Source organism: Lynx canadensis, chromosome A3 (genome assembly GCF_007474595.2).
Source record: "Lynx canadensis isolate LIC74 chromosome A3, mLynCan4.pri.v2, whole genome shotgun sequence".
NCBI lineage: Eukaryota > Metazoa > Chordata > Mammalia > Carnivora > Felidae > Lynx > Lynx canadensis.
In genome coordinates, this window is record NC_044305.1 from 131663531 (window position 1) to 131685890 (window position 22360).

At 36.1% G+C, this 22360-nt stretch overlaps 1 protein-coding gene across 4 annotated transcripts in view; it reads left to right on the forward strand.

Annotated features, from left to right (window-relative positions):
• Nucleotides 1-22360, forward strand: part of ROCK2 (Rho associated coiled-coil containing protein kinase 2) — a 138586-nt gene that overhangs the window by 50865 nt on the left and 65361 nt on the right. For all 4 annotated transcript variants that reach the window (XM_030311635.1, XM_030311636.1, XM_030311634.1 and 1 more), the window contains exons 2-4: nt 6492-6573; nt 7530-7630; nt 20594-20731. In XM_030311635.1, the coding sequence (XP_030167495.1) occupies nt 6492-6573; nt 7530-7630; nt 20594-20731 (321 nt within the window). The remainder of the gene's footprint in view (nt 1-6491; nt 6574-7529; nt 7631-20593; nt 20732-22360) is intronic.

Below are 22360 nucleotides of genomic sequence, written 5' to 3' on the forward strand. Positions count from 1 at the left end.
ATGCTAGGTATTATTTAAGGTCTGTGAGTGTGAACCCAAAATAATGTCTTCAAGAAGGTTTTTGTTTTGTTTTTTAAATGCGAGTACAGCAATCATAGTAAAACAGAAGTAGTAAGAAGGTAATGAATGGTGATTTGAAAATAACAAATTTATAGTTTAAATAGCTCTTATGAAAGTAACTGATGACCTCCACATTGCTAAATTCACAGCCTTAAATAACTATATTTGAAACAAGTCACATTGACTATGTATGTATCACTCTCTCATTCTTGCTGCTAAGATAACACAAGTGTTCCTTTATTGGTTCCTTATTAGTCCCCTCTTCTCATTCTCTTAATGTTGGTATATCCCAGGACTCAGTCCCTTGGTCCTTTTTTATTTGTCTATACTCCTTTAGTGATCTTACCCAGTTAAAAAATACTATCCATATGCTGACAACTCATAATTTTATACAATTTTCAGTTAAAGGATATTTTAGGCTGCATTTAACCATTGAAATTCCTAGCATAGTGTCTCTATCATTTTGCTTATCACTTCAGGCATTCCCAGTTGGTGAAGTCTTTCCAAACTTGTTCCTTTTGGGGGAGTAGAGGGGAGGAATGCATTTTATTTGGATATTTTATTTTACTTTATTTTATTTTAAAGTTTATTTTGAGAGAGAAAGAAAGTGCAAGCAGGAGAGGGGCACAGAGAATCTGAGGCAGGCTCGGTGACAGCAGAGAGCCCAATGAAGGGCTTGAACTCACAAACCCTGGGCTGAAAGTGACCTTAGCTGAAAGACACTTAAGCGACTCAGCCACCCAGGCGCCCCATTTATTTGGATATTTTAAAACAGATATTTAGGGGAAGTTTATAGTGAAAGTGAAATCAAGTCCAGCACTTCATTCTTTCTTGGCATTTAAAATTTTAAAGGCTCTGCATTCAGGAAAAGTTAGGAAAATAAGCCATTACATATATATTTTCCACCATGATCATTATAATGGGAAAAATTGGGTGTTGGCTTGTACCTATTTGTTCAGGAAGGCAGTAGTATAATGCACTGTTCTCTGCCTTCCTCTGCCTCTGATGTTAACTTTTCACATGTAGATAACCACAGTCCAGTATTGGAGGAGATTCATGTTTTCTCGGCCAGTAATATTAGACATGTGGAGGATTTAGTAACCGGGCAGGTTTTCGGAGGTTAGCTCAGGACTTGATTGAAAGCTGTATCTGACTTACCTAGTTGTGCAGTTTTGTATAGAACTTGGGCAGTGAGACTTCTTTCAATTTCTTTTGGGGCTGAGATTTTCGTTCTAGCTACTGTTTTCCCAGTAATCAGTCTGGTTTTGGTTCTTTACCAATCAAGGCCCTTTTAATTTTCCGCCATTGGTTTTACTGCTCCCTGCCCTTAAATCTTCTATATATTTGTGCCTTTAGTTCCTATTCATTATTTGGCATTTTTCTCTTTGGCCCTTGAATATTTTTTGGCAGTGGTAGGTGGTTTTTCTTTTTTGTTTGTTTTGTTTTGTTTTTGAATGTTCTTTTAAATGTGGTCCTGTCATTTATATGCACTTGGAAGTGATGAAAGGGACAAGTAGTGTTAATTTTGTTCATTGCTTTGGAGTTTTGGTAGTAGGCTTTTCTTTCAGTTTTATTCTTTAAAAAAACTTTTTTTTATCTCAGCTTAGTATCACTTTCTACAAAGGGAATCTGTTGAAATCACAGATACTGAAAAAAAAATATCTCACTGCCTGGGCTTTATATGAAAGTACATAACAAGGACGATCATAGACACAGGTTTTTAAGTCCTGAGCTAACCTAGCCATTGGATCTCAGTATTAATTTCATATACTGAAGATACTGGTGTCTTAAAAAAATTCATAATTTGTTTCTTGATAAGTGATACTAAATAGAATACATTTCAGATGTGAAAATTTATAAATATAAAGCCTCAAGTATAAATGTACATTTTAAAATATATATTACCCCATACATTTTCTTCGGATATAAATTATTAGCAGATTAAAGTATTCTAGTATTATTCAAAAATAAATGCTATATAAAAAAAAAAAAACAATGCACAGGTGAGGTATTATTTGATCTTTAAAAATGGCTTAAGAAAACCAAAATGGTATTACTGATGAGTTGAACAACTGCTGAAAAAGCTTTCTGACTCTACCCTGGTAGGGTATATTATGGGAAACGTTTATAAGTTATTTCCAGATTTTCTTCTTGACTATTTAATCTTTACATGATCCCATCTTCTTGTGATAACTTGTAGGGAGGATGTGGGATAAGCAGGGATTCAATCCTTTTTTTAATGTCAAGCTGTAGCTTTTTTTGTTTTTCCCAAAGGATTTCTTTTTTCATCGTTATGTGTAGATGGAGACTTTAATTTTTTTCTTTAATGTTTATTATTTGAGAGAGACAGACAGACAGACAGACAGCAGGGGGAGGGGCAGAGAGAGAGAGGGGGAGACAGAATCGGAAGCAGGCTCTGGGCTCTGAGCTGCCAGCACGGAGCCTGACGCTATAACCCACAGACCGCGAGATCATGACCTGAGCCGAAGGCGGCCGCCCAACTGACTGAGCCACCCAGGCACCCCAATGTGTAGATGGAGATTTTAATGCAGTTACTTTTATCATATCTGTATAAAGTGTTCATATTCCATTTGTTTGAAAAGTCTCTGAACCAGAAGAAGAAATTTCTTCTTGTAATAGAAGCTTTTGCCTTGTCAATTAAAATTTTTAATTCTTGTAGAGGTAGGTTATGGAGGTACAGAAGAAGGCTTTCCAAATAAATGCACCTTTCTTTGATTTAAAGCCATTAATTATGGGTATACCTAAAAAAATAAGTGATTCAGATTTTACGTTTTAAACCAGTAAATTTATTGCTGTTTAACAATAGCAAAATTATGCCCAAAAGATATAGCAATAATTTAGTAGTTAAAAATAGCCAAGTATGCTAAAATGCTGGAATCCTTGAAGCAGTTCATCTGTCCTGGAGAGGGAAATTGTGGGTGTATATATGTGTGGGATCTCAAAGTGTGACTTGAATAATCTCAGCTTCACTGGGAGTTGAATATTTATTATTTTTAATGTATTTTTTTTCAGTTCAGGAGAATTAAGATTGTTTTATGTATCTGCATTGATGATATCAGTGGGTTATAAAGAATTTTAATTTTGATAAAAAAATTTTTGTAGTTTACTCTTAACACCTGTGCCCTTTCTGTTATTAAATAATATTTTCATAAAATGTGAACAAAATATTTGAAGAATGAAAATTAAAAATATGAAGTATAACTGAATGGTAAATAAACATAGGATGTGCAGTTTCTCTGTAATTAGTAAATTAAAAACTCAAGTTGCCTTTCTAATTTTCCCATTTTCCACCGTACTCACATTCCTAAAAGGCTTTTTAATTGCTGTTTTATTTTTTAGCAATCCTTCAGTTCTTTAAGCTCCTTCTTTACTCTTCCAAGCTCCTCTTGGTGTTAGTCTGGCCATTGAGACTAGGGATGAGTTAAGTATATTGGACCTTTAAGTTTTAAGTAGTATTTGCTATGTCATTTCCTAATGGCATGAACTTGGACAAGTCAAAGTCACTTACTATCTAAGCCTTAGTTTATATTTTAAAATGAAGAGTACTTCTTCATGCCCTCTTCAGAATTACTTGGGGATGAAGACAGTATATGCAATAGTGTTTTAGAAATATTGTTACCTTCATAGACATATCCTTTGAGTAATTAAAGACTTTGTTTCTTATTAGTTTTTCTTAACCCTCATCAAGTTATACGTATGTACTTTTTCTTATTTTGACTATAAATTTAATGTATGCTTGTAAAAAGTATAGAAAATATAGAAAACTTGAAAAGAAATCTGAACATTGTGTTTTCCTGTATTTATGTTTTTAGGGGAAATTTACTTTTGAGACTGAGTTCCCTGAGTGTAAGGATAGTTAGTGTCATATTTATTTTTGGATTTTTCTGTTCTGTTCTTTGTATGCATTAGGCCAAAAAAAAAAAAAAAAAAATCAATGCTTGTTAAGTGAATGGGAACTTCCTTAGTCGGGTTGTATTTCTTTCTTTCTCTCTCTCTCTCTTTCTTTCTTTCTCTCTCTCTTTCTATCGCTCTGTTTGTCTCTCTCGCTCTTTCTTTCTCGCTCGCTCTCTCTCTCTCTCTCTCTCTCTCTTTTTGTTTTATGGTATAAGTTTCGGGTGTACAGCTTTATAATTGACATCTTGTATATGCTACAAAGTGATCACCACCACGAGTCTTGTTATCATTCATCACCATACAATTGACCCCCTTTACCCATTTTGTTTACCCCCCACCCCTCACCCCCTTCCCTTCTGGTAACTACTGGTCTGCGTTTGTTTTATTTTGTTCATTTGAGTTTTTTTAGATTCCACATATGAGTGAAATCATAGGGTGTTTCTCTTTCTGACTTATTTCACTTAGCACAATATCCTCAAAGTCCATCCATGTTATTGCAGATGGCAAAATTTCATTCATTTTTATAACTGAGTAGTATTCCATTGTATATACACTATCTTCTTTATCCATTCATCTGTTGATAAACACTTAGGTTGTTTCCATATCTTGGCTATTGCAAATAATGCTGCAGTTGGCTTAGGGTTGTAAATATTTTTTCAAATTGGTGTTTTCATATTCTTCAGATCAATACTCAGAGGTGGAATATCTGTCTCATATTGTAGTTCTATTCTTAGTTTTTTGAGGAATCTCCATACTGGTTTCCATAGTGGCTGCATCACTTTACAATCTCATCAACAGCGTGCGACGGTTCCCTTTTCTCCACATCTTCTCCAACATTTGTTACTTCTTTTCTTTGGTAATTCTAGTATGTATTAGGTGAAATCTCGTTGTGGTTTTGATTTGTATTTCCTTAATTATTAGTGATGTTGAACTCTTTTCATGTACTATCTGTCTTTGGAGAAATGTCTCTTCAGATCTTCTGCCCATTTCTTAAATCAAATTTTTGGGTTTTTGTTGTTGTTGAGTTGTATGATTTCTTTATATATTTTTAATATTAACCCCATATTAGATATGTGGTCTGCAGATATCTTCTCCCATTCAGTACGTTTTCTTCTCTGTGCAGAAGCTTTTTGGTTTGATGTAGTCTCCTTTATTTTTGTTTCTCTTTCCCTTGCCTTTGGAGTCAGATACATATAAAGATGTCACTGAAACCATGTTAAAAGGCTTACTGCCTGTGTTTTCTTCTAGGAATTTTACGGTTTCAGGTCTTACGTTCAAGTTTTTAATGCATTTCAAGGTAATTTCTGTGTGCGGTATAAGACAGTGGTCTAGTTTCATTCTTTTGCATGTTGCCATCCAGTTTTCCCAACACCATTTATTGAAGAGCCTGTCCTTTCTCCATCATATGTTCTTCCTCCTTTGTCAAAGATTAATTGTCCATATATGTATTGGTTTATTTCTGGACTTTCCTTTTTATTGATCTATGTGTCTGTTTTTGTACCAATACCATACTGTTTTGATTATTATAGCTTTGTGGTATAGTTTGAAATCTGGGAGGATGATCCCTCCAGCTTTGTTCTTCTTAAAATTGCTTTGACTATTTGTTACCTTTTGTGGTTCCATACAAAGTTTACAGTTATTTGTTACAGTTCTGTGAAGTATGCCATTGGAATTTTGATGGGTATTGCATTGGATCTGCAGATTGCTTGGGTAGTATGGACATTTTAACAATATTAACTCTTCTAATCCATAAGTAGGGAATATCTTTCCATTTATTTGCATCTTCTTCAGTTTCTTTCATGAATATCTTACAGTTTCCAGTTTGCAGGTCTTTCACCTCCTTGGTTAAATTGATTCCTAGGTATTTTATTCTTTTCGATGCAGTTGTAAATGGGATTATTTTCTTAATTTCTTTAGTCTGTGTGTATTTCTTTCTCTTTTTCTTATTTTAGAGAGAGAGAGAGAGAGAGTGAATGGGGAACAGAGGCAGAGAGAGGGGGGAAAGAGGGAAAGAGGGAGAACGGAGGGAGGGAGAGAGAGAAAAATTTTAACAGTTCTATGCTCAGCGCAGAGCCCAACATGAGGCTCGATCCCACGACCCTGGGATCATGACCTGAGCCAAAATCAAGTGTCAGATGCTCAACCTACTAAGCCACCCAGGCGCCCCTGTGTGCATTTCTTAAAGTCAAAAAAGCGTGGTGAAATTTTACTGGGCATTTAAAGAGAGAAAGGAAGACATCTGACTAGCAGAAATAATAGTGGGTGCACATTTTAAACTGATATTTTTCTACTGGCTAAAATAACAAAGGAAAACATGATACAATCATTCATAATATTCTCTGGCAGAAGTTAGGAAATGAGTTAAAACTGTTGGATATGGAACCATTGGACAATTTTATATCAAAGTAGATTGATATTTATTTAGCAAGAACAACATATAAAATTTAAAGACTTTTTTTAATATTTGGAAATTGTAACAACTTTCTTTTTCCTTTTTTTAATTTTTTGTCAAACAGGATGGCTTAAATTCCTTGGTCCTTGATTTGGATTTTCCTGCTTTGAGGAAAAACAAGAATATAGATAATTTCTTAAATAGATGTGAGTAACCTTCATATTTGATCCTATAACTATACTTTTGATAAGAGATTTATGTTTGATTAATATTATAGTCTATAAACTATTTAGTTTGCTAGTTGATTCATTTAAATGCTAGCATTCTTTATTTTTAAAGAAAAACTGCAGATCTAGTTGCAGTATGTTAAAGTTCAAGATTTTATATAAATTATTCAGACTAAGTTTAGCACAGGTTATTTATGGCAGTTCAAAGAGAACTTTTAAATTAATACCAACAATTTTAAGACTTAGATTTATACTACTTAGGAGACTTAATGAGCCTTATGTTTGTATGAATGTAGACATGTCGGTCTAGGTAATGAAAGATAATGCGATAACAATTATTGTCATATATACAGTAACTTAATATTTGCCAGTATTGATGTTGGAGTGAAGGTGTAAATGAAGTTGAATTCTAAGAATAAATTCTCAAAATAATCTAATACACACTTTATATCATCATAGTAAGCTTTTTAAGTTGGAATTGTTAGAGACTGGGCTATTTTCATGATTAAACAATCTTGTCTTTAGATACTATATCTACAATATGTGATTGCTACTTCCCAAAGAAGTAGACTATGAAAATTTATTACTAAGATTAGCCTTGCAAGTAATTTCATAGCAGCTCTCTGCCGTGATTCAGAATGCACTGCTAGGACGCGTGGATCCTCACTGTTCAGCTGTCATCTTGTCAAGCAACAGAATAGCTTAATTCTTACTTTTTGGTTGTCAGTACTGTTTGTTTTATATGTGTTAATAAACCATAGCATTTTGGGTCTTTCATGGAAAGTTAATATGTATCTTAGCTTTTTAAATAGCAACCTTTGAAAACTGACAGATTTAGCTAAAAACTAATCCCCGTTTCTTGAAATGAAAATTTGTTTACAAATATGGTGATTATTGTAAAGTATTGTTTATAAATGGAATCTTCTTTATTGCAGATGAGAAAATTGTGAAAAAAATCAGAGGTCTACAGATGAAGGCAGAAGACTATGATGTTGTAAAAGTGATCGGGAGAGGTGCTTTTGGTGAAGTGCAGCTGGTAAGAAAGTATTTGTTTTCTTCTTTTATATCATTTTTAAAGACAGGGTTTTGTGAAATATTACCAACAGCCCCTGAGTCGATGTTATTTTTCTGCCCAGCCATGCCAGAATTAGTTTTGTGAGCTTGGTCAGATCATTCCATCTCCGAAAACCCTCAGTGTCTTCACCTGTAAAAGGAGGTAATTGTAAACTGATACCCACGTTTCTTGTAACTCTGAAACACTGAGATTGAGAATCAGGCCAGTGTGGTTTCGTACATGACCTTTCCAGCAGTTAATATTCCACAAGAACTATTGTGTTTTTATTTAATATGTTCAGATTAATAACATTTATTCTTCCTTAACAGATTTTATTTGGATAATATGAGAAACATTGCAATAACTGAAAGCCATAAGAATAACTGAAAGTACATATGAAATTTATCTTTGCAGATGAAAGTGGTACCAACTGGAAATATAAATGTTTGTAATAAATGTCATTCGTATTCATGAGGAACTGTAATAATATTCCTGTTTTTGTCACCCGAATACGAAATTCCACTCTTTTTGTCCTTACAAATAAGATTCAACTACTTTATATTTTCCACTATCTTAGAGAGATTAATCTTAATCTCTTTGATTAAATTATGGGGTCAAATTCTGTCTTTTGCTCAGTAGTGTTCTTCTGCATGAGAAAAACACTGATCACTGTGTGTTAGCATAATTTCTTTAGGAACCAGTCACTTTTGCTTCTCTTTCATTCCTTCTTTTTTTGATAGGTTTATTGAACTTGTAGATCAGGGTAGTGTAATAGGTGTGATGTATATCTATAAGATATTTGAAAAAGTCTGTCATGCTTGAAGAGGATATGGAGAAATGTCAATGAATAAGCATGTGGATAGACAGTTTTAGAATTTCATAGACATATAATTTAATAGACAGCTAATTTAATAGCTGTATCCTAAGGAGACTGAGGAAGGCATGAATTGTACCTTGGACAGAGATGCCCAGGGACAGATTTTAGAGTTCCCTCTTCTCCTATTCACCACTTTATTAATAAGGCATTTATTGTATGGGGGCAGTGGTGACGCGGTGAATAATTTTGCAAATGAGTTAAAACTGAAGTATGAGGATGATTTCAGATGATAAGTCAAAATCCAGAAATCATTAGTTGGGAAGGCCATTGGCCAATAAAAGTGAAATTTAGCCAGAATAAAGAACTGTACTTAGATGTGAAGAACTCAAGAAATAGATTCCTTAACAGTAATTATAAATTGAAGAACAATTTTCCTTGAATGTAAACCAAGCAAGAGTCATTGGTGATGTGGCTGTCCAAAATAGTAAAGGAAGTTTGGATTGCTTTGATATAGGTGTTGTGTTCTCTCTTTTGAGATGATTGGGCCATAATGGAAAACTCATTCTCTGTGCACTGTTGCCCTGTCTTAAAAGGCATGTTGGTAGAGGGTACTCAAGGGATAGAACGCTCAGGGACTTGAAATGATGCCATCTGAGGTGTGGTTGAAGGGATTGAGAAGTTAATTTGGAGTAGATTTGAGGAGTGGGCTGCCTTGGAAGGTAATGTGCTTTTTGTTTTGTTTTGAGTCTGTGAAAGTGGTGTAACTTCGGCTAGTAGAATGCGCTTGGAGGGGGGAGCGGGGGCGGGGGGAGGGTCAGAGATTAGATTACATGGTAGTTGAGTTATGACAGGTCCTGTAAGATAGTGGGAAATATAAAGTAGTTGAATCTTATCTCTGCCTTGGCCTAACTCAAAGATTATAGTGACTATAGACAAGTTTCTCAATCTCTCTGAGTTCCAAACTATAGAATACCTGTGTCATGGGTTTGTTATAGGGGATTAAGTGAATTAAAAATAAATAAGCCTGGGGAGCCTGAGGGGCTCAGTTGGTTAAGTGTCAGACTTTGGCTCTGACACTCACCACTTGTGAGTTCGAGCCCCGCGTCAGGCTCTGTGCTGACAGTTCAGAGCCTGGAGCCTGCTTCAGATTCTGTCTCCCTCTTTCTTTGCCCCTCCCCAGCTCACACTCGATCTCTCTCTCCCTCTCTCTCTCTCTCTCCCTCTACCTCCGTCTCTCTTTCTCTCTCTCTTCCTCCCTCTCTCCTTCCCTCCTCTCCCTCTCCCTCTTTCTCTCTCTCTCAAAAATAAATACACACTAAATAAAATTAAAAAAAAATAAGCCTAGTTATAGTGTTCCCTGTTAGCCACTATTAAAATTATTGCCTATTTGATACATAAATTCATAAAACTAGTATTTGAAATAAATACATTGTTTCTTCATAATCAGGATTCAGTGTAGATAAGAGAGAATAGAATTTGGAATTCTGTTTTTGAAGGAAATGTGACAGTTTGATAATTCAAATTCAATACGTTCAAGAAAGGAAAGGAAAAGAAGAGGGTTTTATTTTTGTTGTTAACTTTCCATTCCAAATTTTATGTTCTATAAAACAAATTCACATGTTTTTAAAAATGAGAAACACTTTAACATTCCATTAATCTGCTGACCTGACCTAAGAACTTGGAGCATGTTTGTTTTGGCGTTAGCTCTTTGTTCTGTTACCTTTGGCAGGGAGTCTTGAAAAGAAGGAGAAGATTCAAAATGAAAAGTCCAAGTGCTTCTTCCATCGTCTTTTAAAGTTGATTTGCATGTGTTAGATAAATTAGTTTGACAGCTGTGTAGGCAGTATTCCACATTTGGCACATCTTTATGATTATGTTTTTCTAGTCATCCAAAGAAAGTTTTACAATAGTAGGTGCAGATTTGTCTTATGGAATACTTTTTTTGGTCAGGTTAAAAATATATTACCACAGAGGGCCCACTAGTCCGTTTCTACAAAGAAAATTCTCGTTGTAAAAGTAACTTTAGTGTGCCACAGCAACTATACTGTAGTATTTAAGAGCTAGAGTCAGACTGCTTACACTTGACTTCTGACTTGCTGACTAGCTGTCCGTGCAGACACGTTACTTAATCGCTCTCTGCCTCAGTTTCTTATCTGCTAATGAAGATAACAGTAACATTTAAACCCCATAGCATTAGTGGAAGAAACATATGTAATTAAATTTGGAACAGTTTCTTACAATATAGTAAGTGCTTAGTAAATATTAGCAGTTAATTGCCACACATGAAATGGTTCATGTATCCTTCCATCAGTGAAGTATTTAATCAGGATCTGTTTTGCTTCAGGAGCTTTGCTAGCTTCTAAAGATGCGATAACATAGCCTCAATCTTTCTAAAAGTGGTACTTCTGTGGAAGAGATAAGGAATTTTACTTTAAATAAGTGAAGTATTTTCAAATTATAAATACGATGAAGGAAAAGATCTGGATGTTATGAGAGAGAATAACGGAGGGATGTGCTTAATTCAGGTAGGGTTGTTAGGAAAGACCTCACTGTGAGAAAATGACATTTGAGTTAGATGTAAAGAAGTTAGGCACATGAAGAAGAGGGACTGGGGTGGGAGTCAAAATACAGAGGGAATAGCATGTAAGAATGCCATGAGTCAAGAAAGTACAGGGGTGCCTGGGTGGCTCAGTCGGTTAAGTATCTGACTGTTGAGTTTGGCTCAAGTCGTGATCTCATGGTTTGTGAGTTCGAACCCTGCATCGGGCTCTGAGCTGACAGTGTGGAACCTGCTTGGGATTCTCTCTCTTCCTCCTCCCTCGCTCACACACACTCTCTCAAAATAAATAAACTTTAATATAAAAAAAAAGAGGAGGTGCTCAGTCATTTAATTTATTGGAGCCTAAATTTCCTCACCTGAAAAAGGCATTTATTTATAGATTGAAAAGTTCTATAATTCTAGGTGGGCAGAATTGGTTATTGTCTTTTTTCTCCCATCTACAGAGGTGATGTATATTTATGTTTTTATATCATGAAAAGTCTGTAACATGGGTGATCTTATCTGATACCACTATTTTTAGATTCTACTGTTTAGGTCATTTATCACATCTCATTTTTATGGAAAATAATAATATTCTGTATATTAGGTTGATTAAGAGCGATACTTCGGAAGAATAGTCAGAGTCAACTACTTTTGTTTCTATTCTATCATGTGTAGATTTTCTGTCATCAAAGCTTTAATTTCCTTATCTCGGAGTAGCAGTAATAATAGAACATACAAGAAATTTTTTGAGGACTAAATTAAGCTCTACATGTGTGGTACTTACCAGGGAGGGATCTGGCACATTGTAGGTATTAAGTAAATACTGTCTGTTGTCACTTTTGCCAGTTTCTAAGGATTTATAAATTTAAATGTTTTAATATTTTAAAATATTTTTTAATGTTTATTTTGGAGAGGGGGAGAGAGAGAGAGAGCAAGAGCGAGCATGTATGAGCTAGTGGGGGTGGTAGTGGTAGTGGCAGAGAGAGAGGGGGTGGGGGAGGGAGGGAGGGAGGGAGACCGAGAACCCGAAGCAGGCTCCGTGCTATCAGCGCAGAGCCCCACTCGGTGCTCAAACTTACGAACCGTGAGGTCATGACCTGAGCCGAAGTCGTATGCTTAACCGACTGAGCCGCCCAGGCGCCCCTAAATGTTTTAATGATAAATGAATAATCCGAAGTGTTGCTCTAAATTTTATATGTATTTATGTGTGTTGGTTTGCTAGAGCCACCCTAACAAAAAGCACCTACTGTGACTTAACCAACAAAACTTAATTTTCTCACCGTCTGGAGGCTACAAGTTCAACATCAGGGTGTTGGCAGGTTTGGTTTCTCCCGAGGCGCCTCTCCTTGGCGTGTGGATGGCGCTGCCTTGTTGTGTCCTCACATTGTCTTTCCTCTGTGCTTGCTCGTGCCTCCTGTGTCACTGTGTGTCCTAATTGCCTGTTCTTAGAAGGACACCAGTCAGATTGGATTAGGACCCACCCTAATAGCCTCTGTTAACTTACTTGCCTCTCTATAGGCTCTGTCTCCAAATACAGTCACATGCTGAGGTGCTAGGGGTTGGCTTTCAAAATATGGGGGGTCAGAAGGAGACAGCACACAGTTCATCCCATAGCAGCATGTGTATGTGTGTTGGGATGAACGTTTCAAGTGAAATTACCTTTTTGAACAGGTATGCATGCTTATTTCTTTGTTTACAGTTACATAGGACATAATCTACTTTTCTTTGAAAAAGAAAGGTATGAATTCTAGCCTGGCAAATGTCTTCTTAAGGTACATATTTAGTCTTCATCTCTGGTAATAGAATATACATTGTTCTTTACTATTCCTTTGTTAATTGATTAGTAAATGTTTATTTAATGTCAGGTCACCATTATAAGCTTTGGCAATACGTCGTATAGGTAAACTACTCAGACAAGGCACCTGCATTCATGGAGCTTTTATTTTGAGCTGGCCACTATTATAGTGTCAAAAAGAAATAGTGGCCTAGCTTCTAAAAGAGAGTTCGAAGTTAACCTTCTTAAATGTAATGCATGTATCTTAGGAATTACCTATTTATGATTCTTTATTGGGGAAATGTATAAAAAGTTTTCCTGTTCAATAGTGGAAATATGTTTAGCATTAAAAAAAAAATCTTTTATGCTTATTTTCGAGAGAGAGTGAGAGAGAGTGTGAGTGGGGGAGGGACAGAGAGAGAGGGAGACACAGAATCCCAAGCAGGCTCCAGGCTCCTGGCTCCCAAGGTGTCAGCCCAGCGCCTGATGTGGCACTCGAACCCACGAATTGCGACATCATGACCTGAGCTGAACTTGGCCGTTCGACCAACTGAGTGACCCAGGCGCCCTTAGCATTTTTGTTTTTGAAGTTGTATCTTATTTTGGAGTTCGGGGCCACATGTTTAGTTGGTTTTGTGATGTTCCCTGCTCACTTTTCTTAAGAAAAGTATTCATTAAATTTTTCCTGTGGTTTTATGTAAAACTACACAACTAATATATGAATGCATTCTTGCTCTCAAAGGTCTAAATTGCTTAGAATTGGGTAGGATAAAATGTGAAAATCTCCTTTTATCATGTCTTCTCTTTATTTCATTTTCAAACATAAAGGTAACTAGCCTGTTGGTATTCTTTTAGTGCTTTGATAGTTGGAAACATTGGGAACTGATACAAAACTAGGACCAAATTATTTTCATTGGTATTTATATTTTATTGTAATTGTTTTCATTCTAGAAAAGTTAAAACCTTTCCCTATTGAGTTATAAAAATTGCATCAATGCCGATTATTCTTCCTTAAAAATAAAAATTCTTTTATTTATGTGACAAATACGTTTCTAGTAGAAGCGAGATAGCATTATGCTTTTTAAAATCACTGATTGTCCCACTACTGAGAGATAATTACTTTTATTATTTTGATGTATGGCTTTCTCACTTCTGTTTCTTCTAAAGACTTGTGTAATGTATGAGTGTCTTATATGTGTATTAAGGAATCATACATGGTTTTGTAATTTGTGGTTTTTTAATGTAATATTAAATAATAACACACACGTTTATAGCAGTTACATTCCAGGCAGGCTTCTAAGCAACTTCTGTATAGTAACCAGTCTTCCTTCACAGCACTCCTTCAGATAGATGTTATTACTATCATGCCCATTTGGCAGAGAGGGAAATTCAGACAGGATGAATAACCTGCTGAAGTTCACATAACCACTAAGTGGTTGAACTGAGACTCGAACCTAGGTAGAGGACTCCAGAGTCTGTTTTCTTTGTTGGATGGTCATAATCATTTTTCTGTGCCAGAAATAGAGACTTTGTGTAACCTTATTGGTTGCACGGTGTTTTCTCTTACTCAATCTCTCACTAGTATTCTGCTCTCCTTTCTTGAAATACCACTTCTTCCGGTGTTCCTGGCTCTTCCGAAGTTTCCTTAGTGGTTCATTCTCCACCTGACTTGTAAATATCGTAGTTCCAAAGACCAGGCTCTTGTTTCTTTGATCTGCATTCTCTCCTGAGGTGCGTTCAACCTATTCCTATTTAAAGTTCAACCTTTAAATATAGTCCATATGATGTCAAGGCTCAGATTCATAGCTGCTATTCAGAATTTTCTTGTTTGCTCTCCACTACTGTCCGTGGTGGCTTATTTGATATCTCCATTAAGACGTGTCACATGTAAGGGGCGCCTGGGTGGCTCAGTCGGTTGGGCACCCGACTTCGGCTCAGGTCATGATCTCAGTGGTTCGTGGGCTCGAGCCCCGCGCCGGGCTCTGTGATGACAGCTTGGAGCCTGGAGCCTGTTTCGGATTCTGTGTCTCCCTCTTCTCTGCCCCACCCCCTCTTTCTCTGTCTCTGTCTCTCAAAAATGAATAAACATTAAAAAATAAAAATAAAAAAAGATGTGTCACATCTGAAACATGTAAAATTAGAATGCTTGATTCCCTCTCTAACTTTTCCACAAAGTTGTAACCCATCTTAATTAATGACTCCACTATTAATCCAATTGCTCAAGCCAAAAATTGGAAGTCATTGATTTCTCTTTTCTTCATTTTAAGAAATTTAACTTGTTAGTGAGTCCTACTCATAACGTTTCTCCAGCCTAATTTTTTTGGTTCACTGTCATCCAAGACACCCTTTGATTTCTAGTCAGGTATAAGTATCTCCTTAGTATTTTCTTTGGTTTCCACTGCTGTAATAATGTTTCTCCATTGTACGGTTGATTTTTGGATTGGCAAGTGCTGATGGAGAAACTATCAAGACCGTGCTTATTAAATCTGTAATTCATGCTGTTCAGGCTCAGCTGGACCCACATTACTATTTGACTGTTTTTTTTTTTTCCCATTCTTCATATTCTTGTGTTTTCATGTATCACTCCTATCTTAACCCCCATTTTGGGTATGGATATAGTAGAATCAGGGGCTTTTCTAACATGTTTTCTGTTTTCTTTCTGACATACATAAAAGGTAGGAAATACAGATCTGATTTGCCTAATATAAACTGCTGTCAATTTGATCTTTTTAAAATGTATTTATTGTATCTCTCATTTGTGTTTCATGGCTCCCTTAACTGCTAAATGAAGCATGAAGTCTTCATCCTGGCCTTCTTGGCCCTTTTTTAAGATGTCACAAATTTTGTTTTTGAAATCTTATTTTCCATTATGCTATTCATCCTGGGCATGCTACTCATTTCAGAGCATGCTCCTTATTTTCTTGTCTCTTTCTTCAATCATGTTTCACTTTCTCTGTGTTCATTTTGAAAGAAAACTTTTTCCTGTTCTTCTTCTTCCTACCCTTTATCTGAGTGTGATATTTCCTATGCATCTTTTAATTCCATAAATTTATGTAATTTATCATATTATGCCTTGTGCTGTAGTTTATATGTTTGTTTCTTTGAATCCTTTTATATGTTGTTTTGAGAGTAGGTATCGTATCTTTCAGATACTTTTGGCATTCCCATCTGGGGCTCATAGCCACTTATATGAAAATAGTTTGCCTATAATCTGGAGAGATGATGTTTAGTCAAGTACACAGTTTAGGAAGAATATGTGAAGAACAGCAAGGAAAAAGGGAGAGCCCTCGCCATGTGGCCATTTGTCAGTTCGGCTGTAGACATTGGTAAGCAATATGTGTGTGCAGCCAGATCATATTTGTGATTGGATTTTTCTTGTCTTTTTATATCCTGTACAACACAGAACCTGAAACATAGAAAGTGTTTATTGAAGTGAATTAATGGTGATCTTTCATGATCCCTGGGCAGAGAGGCTTCCTGGGATCCAGTGTGCTTCAGGGATACAGATGATCAGTGACGGGACTCAAGGCAGATGTGAGATGAGGATCTTCTTTTTTTCCCTTCCCACTGGCTTGCTTTTAATTTAATTGGTTTAAACTAAGCTTTTAAAGTAGAATCAACCAGAAGGAAAGAGTATAAGGGAAATGATTTTCTAACACTTGTCACGTTAACTCAAATTTTTACTTCCTTTTTTGGAGTGAATTTGCTGGTTACAAGGTTATTTCTGAGTTGGCAAGAATTATCTCCTTCCCTCCATGTTTTTGTGATTCCTGTATTCCCTCGTTCAGTCTTGGCTGCCACAACCAGACCAGACAAAAGCATGAAGACGCTCGTTTTGCATTTTTAGTGGAAACCTTAGCAACACAAACTAACTGCTCCAGGTCTGTCAAACTGGATTGTCTTATTAAAATAATCTAGTGTAATTTTTGATACATAGATTTTTAAAGTTTATTATTTACTTTGAGGGAGAGAGAATCCCAGGCAAGCTTTGCACTGTCTGTGCAGAACCTGATGTGGGGCTTGAACCCATGTACTGCGAGATCATGACCTTAGCCGAAACCAAGAGTTGAACACTTAACTGACTGAGCCACCCAGGAGCCCCAGTTGTAATTTTTTTATATTAAAAATCAACTTGTGGGGCACCTGAGTGGCTCAGTCGGTTAAGCCACCGACTTCAGCTCAGGTCATGATCTCGCGGTTTGTGAGTTCAAGCCCCACATCAGGCTCTATGCCGACAGCTCAAGAGTCTGGAGCTGCTTCAGATTCTGTGTCTCCCTATCTCTCTACCCCTCCCTTGCTCATGTTCTGTCTCTCTCTGTCTCTCAATAACAAATAAACGCTAAAAAAAAAAAAATAATAAATAAATAAATAAAATCAATTTGAAAACCTCAAATGAGGCATTTTGTTAAGAATGATTTTTGAGGGGCACCTGGGTGGCTCAGTTGGTTAGGCGTCTGACTTCGGCTCAGGTCATGATCTCACAGTTCGTGGGTCCGAGACCCATGCTGGGCTCTGTACTGACAGCTTGGAGCCTGGAGCCTGCTTCAGATTCTGTGTCTCCCTCTCTCTTTCTACCTCTCCCCCACTTATGCTCTGTCTCTCAAAAATGAATAAACATAAAAAAAATTTTAAAAACAACAAAACAGAATGTCTTTTGAAAGTTTTTGTCTGCAAATGTTCCATGAGATCTAGGTCCATTTCAGGATTTTCCAAACATGTCTTGTCTCTAGTACATTTAGGAATGTTTCATCTACCTAAAAGTTTTTTTTAAGAAGTACATATTTGCTGTAGAAGATACAAATAAGCAAATATAAGGGTATAGAAGTCACCTAGAATTCCATCAGTTGAGATAAAACCGGTGTTCACTCTTTCACCTGTTTTTAGTGTGTTTTATATTATATAGAGAGAGAAAGGGGGAGAAAGTGCATGAGAGCGAGAATCATTTAGATAGTGCTTTTGTACTTGTGTACTTTTGAAATTGAAAATGAGGAATATAAACATCATTTCTCTAACAAATAGAAACATTGGAATAAGAGCAACTTTTTTGTCTGTCAGGTAAAGGTTCGTAATAGAGTGAATTAGCTAACATTTTTGTAACATTTTTATAGAGTATATTGTATGTGCTAATAAGTATTTCTATTCATAATCTCATTTTGTCTTTGCAACAGTTCCGTGAGATTCTTACGTAGATGAAGTCATTGAAACTTAGAGGGGTTAAGTAAGTTGGCCACATAGTTCACAAATAGTTAGGATTTTTGCAAAGGTTTGTTGACATCTAAATCCTTGCTTTTAAGCAGTACTCTGTACAGTGTGGTAATGAATGGCTACTATATCTGACTGTTTATCCATCCATATTGAATAGAGAAGGAACAAAGGAGAGTGTACAGAGATGCTGAGGGAGATTATAATAGAATCTTTCAGAAAGAGACATCCTCAGAAGGAAGATCAGTGGAAACCAGCTTTCCTAAAGTAACAGCGCTTTATTGTAGTTCGCTGTCATACTAGTGCTAATGAATTTTCAAAGTATGAGATAGCTGTTTGGCATGAATACAACTATTGCCTCTTAATGTTTGTTCTATAGATCAAGTCAAAGGCTACAAGCTGGTGGTTCCTGACTCTTGTGTTACGAGCCAGTTAAGTGTCCTATCATAGTAATTTAAATGAAACTCAGGCCTCATTAACTAGAGCATCTAGGCAAAATAGTTTTTATTTATTAAAAATTTTATAGCTTTCAGGGATAGCCTGGGTGGCTCAGTTGGTTAAGCGGCCGACTTCGGCTCAGGTCGTGATCTCGCAGTTTGTGAGTTCGAGCCCCTCACTGGGCTCTGCTGACAGCTCAGAGCCTGGAGCCTGCTTCGGATTCTCAGTTTCCCTCTTTCTCTGCCCCTCCCCCACTCGTGCCCTGTCTCTCTCTCTCTCCCTCTCTCTCTCTCAAAAATAAACACTTAAATTTTTTTTTTAAAAATGTAAAGCTTTCGGGGCGCCTGGGTGGCGCAGTCGGTTAAGCGTCCGACTTCAGCCAGGTCACGATCTCACGCTCCGTGAGTTCGAGCCCCGCGTCAGGCTCTGGGCTGATGGCTCAGAGCCTGGAGCCTGCTTCCGATTCTGTGTCTCCCTCTCTCTCTCTGCCCCTCCCCCGTTCATGCTCTGTCTCTCTCTGTCCCAAAAAATAAATAAACGTTGAAAAAAAAAAATTAAAAAAAAAAATGTAAAGCTTTCATATAGAAATAGACATAATTTTGTTGAGTTTGCTGAATTGCATATTCAGCATTTTGCCAACCACCAGACAGCCCCGCAAATGAAAGTTTATACTCTGACTAAAGGAGTTTATGAAGCAGACACGTAACTAGATTGTTGTAAGTGCTGTGGAAGCACAGAGAGGGAATAGATTTGCATAAAGAATCGGCGAAAGTAAAGTGAATAAGTCTGTTTCTCATCTTCAGAGAATTATACCTATGTTGTATAAATTTTTGTGTATTTGAATGGTCTTTTTGTTCCTGGTTTGTTTTGGTTCAGTATAAAACATTAAAAATATTTAACTATTTTCTATCAGCTGACAAAGAGGTTTTAGTTTCTGGTCATAGCTTTGCTTTACAAAATTTTTAAAACTCTTGTCACGGTACGAGTCCAACATAAATAATATCACAGTATAAAGTGATTGCGTGACCCTTAATGTTTAATGGATTACTTTTTCTAATGAAGTTAGGAAGCATTCCAAATCTGATTTGTTCTTAGAATAAATGAAGATTTGAAGAGTGACATAAATATAGAAGGAGTACCTTAGCAATCTCTAATAATCTTTTATTTTATTTTTTAAATGTTAATTTGCCTATTTTTGAGAGACAGCGAGTGTGGGAGGGTCAGAGAGAGAGAGAGGGAGAGAGAGAATCCCAAGCAGGCTCCACACTGTCAGCTCAGAGCCCAACATGTGGGGCTCGATCCCACCAAATGCGGGATCATGACCTGAGCCCGCATCAAGAGTTGGACGCTTAACCGATTAAGCCACCCAGGTTGCCCACGCTCCTCTAATAATATTGTAAACATTTTTTTTTAAAGCAACATTTAACAGCGTTGTTGGAATTTGCTTTGAGATAGTTTGCTAATCTGATACAAATCAATTAAAAATCTGGTCTGTCTGCTGTGGAAGGGATTTCTGGTTTTCAGATGAGGATCCTTTGTGCCCTAATCCCCTGCCCACCGTCCATGTTTTCATATTGCTTTCACATGTGTTTATTTTCAGCATTCTATAAATGTCCTAACACTCTCAAAAAGAAGGAATTGTGTTTCCAGTTTAGTAATTTAATATAGAAGATAGATATAATGTGTGGCCCTCATCGTAAATTTGACCCTTTGCATATAGGATTCTTTTTATGTAAAATTAAAATATGTCAAGATTCTTCAAATTTTAAAATATTTTAAAATGAGAAGTGATGTAACTTAATACAAAAACCTTTGTAATCGTGACTTTTGATTAAGCAGTGTTCATTCTGGGGTGAATTTCTTTATATCCATAGTGATATTTTGTTTACTTATTATATCAAATATTGAGAGGGGATGTTAAAATTTCCAACTTAAGTTATGGATTTGTCTGTTTCTTTCTTTAGTTCTGTCAGTTTTTGGTTCCTGAATTTTAAAGCTTATTTATTAGATGCATACATATTTAGAATTTTTATGCCTTTCTGTTGAATTATACTCCTTTTATCTGAATTATTCCCCATTTTTTTCTTTGAAAGTCTTTAATAATAGAATAATAGTATGATCTGTTCACCTTTCTCTCATAAAATTATTTTTGTGTTTTTAAAAAATCTATAGGTTCGTCATAAGGCATCACAGAAGGTTTATGCTATGAAGCTTCTTAGTAAGTTTGAAATGATAAAAAGATCAGATTCTGCTTTTTTCTGGGAAGAGAGAGATATTATGGCCTTTGCCAACAGTCCCTGGGTGGTTCAGGTAAGCCTACAAACTTTTCTAAGTTTATTTCCTTCTTTTGTAAGTGCTTATTATCCATGAGATGTGATTTTGTATGTTGAAAGTCCTGTATCTCACTCCTATAGTAACAGTGCTGTCATTTTTAATAAGATCTGATTCGATATGCTTGTTTAATGTTCCTAAATAGTATGTCATATAGACATGACATGTAATTCTTAAATTGGTGTGTGAAATCAAGTATTATTTGCAACTTTTTAGAAATTCCTTTATGAAGAATTAGATCGGTTACCAGTGTGCCGTTATTCCCTGCCTACACTTTCTCACGATTTACATAATAGGAACAAGAACCAGCCTGTCTCAAAAAAAAACCCAAAACTTCCTACGATAAAAATCTTGAAAATCCTCCGAGTCCTTTATATATTACCTACTGTGTACGACAGCATTGTGCTTCCTGAGTCAGCCTCTTGTTTGTGAAGTGAGGAATTTATAATTGTATTTTGCCTCCTTTTCAATTTTATCCCTTATTAGCTTTGCTTCTCTAAAGATGTTTTTATATTAATATCTAATTGTGCAACCATTTTGAACGAGTATCACGAGTAAGATTAGGTATGTACGAATGCATGTTCAGAATGCTTAGTAAATGGTTTGGGAGTTTGATACCTTGCTTGTGGAAGGCAATTTGCGGGTAAAAAATTTTGCCACGTGAATGACGATGTAATTTAAAAGCTCATTACTATTGCTTTTTTAACGGTGTTGAGCTTCAGTGCTTTCTCTCCACTTAATTTCTGTTATTGTAGCTAGTGAATAGAAATTCTTATATGTGTACCGAAAACTAAAATTTTTGTAGCAAATCGTATATCATAATAATTTACTTAAGGAATGATGGTAATAAATTATTCCACTGTTAGCTTTAAATTGCTTTCATAGTAACAGAATCATTGCTGTTTCTAGTTCTGATCTTTAATGTTGCTAAGTGGACCCTTATAAAATGTTCATTGAGATAAAGAGTTAATGGGTCTGTGGACGCCAGTCAGTAGTGAAACATGGTACAATTGAAAAAGTAACATAAGTCTGGCTTTCATTTATTTATCTCTATGATAAAGGATATTCCATGCACCATTATATGTTTGAAATGTGTGATTTTGTGTGAAACCTTGTAAAAATGACTGACTTATTTCTGTTTATTGATTTAATTTTATTATTCAGTGATTTTCAATATATTTACAGAGTTTCAGTACATTTATAGAACATTTTTGTATCTCAGAAAGAAACCCTGAAACAATTGGCAGTTTTTCCCCAATTCACCCTGACTCTTAACTCCTGGCAACCACTAATCTGCTTTCTAGGTCTGTGATTTGCCCATTTTGGGTGTTTCGTATAAATGAGATTATACAGTATGTGGTCTTTTGTGATATCTTCACTTAGCATAATGTTTTTAATGTTCATTCATGAATAGCATGTGTCAGCCCTCCGTTTCTTTTTATGGCTGAATAATCATCAATTGTGTGGATATCCCACATTTTATTCACTCATCAGTTAATGGACACTTGGGTTGTTTTTACTTTTTGTCTGTTGTGAATAGTGCTGTTATGAACTCTTTCATATGGGTTTTGGTACATATGTTCACACATTTCTGTTAGGAACCTACCT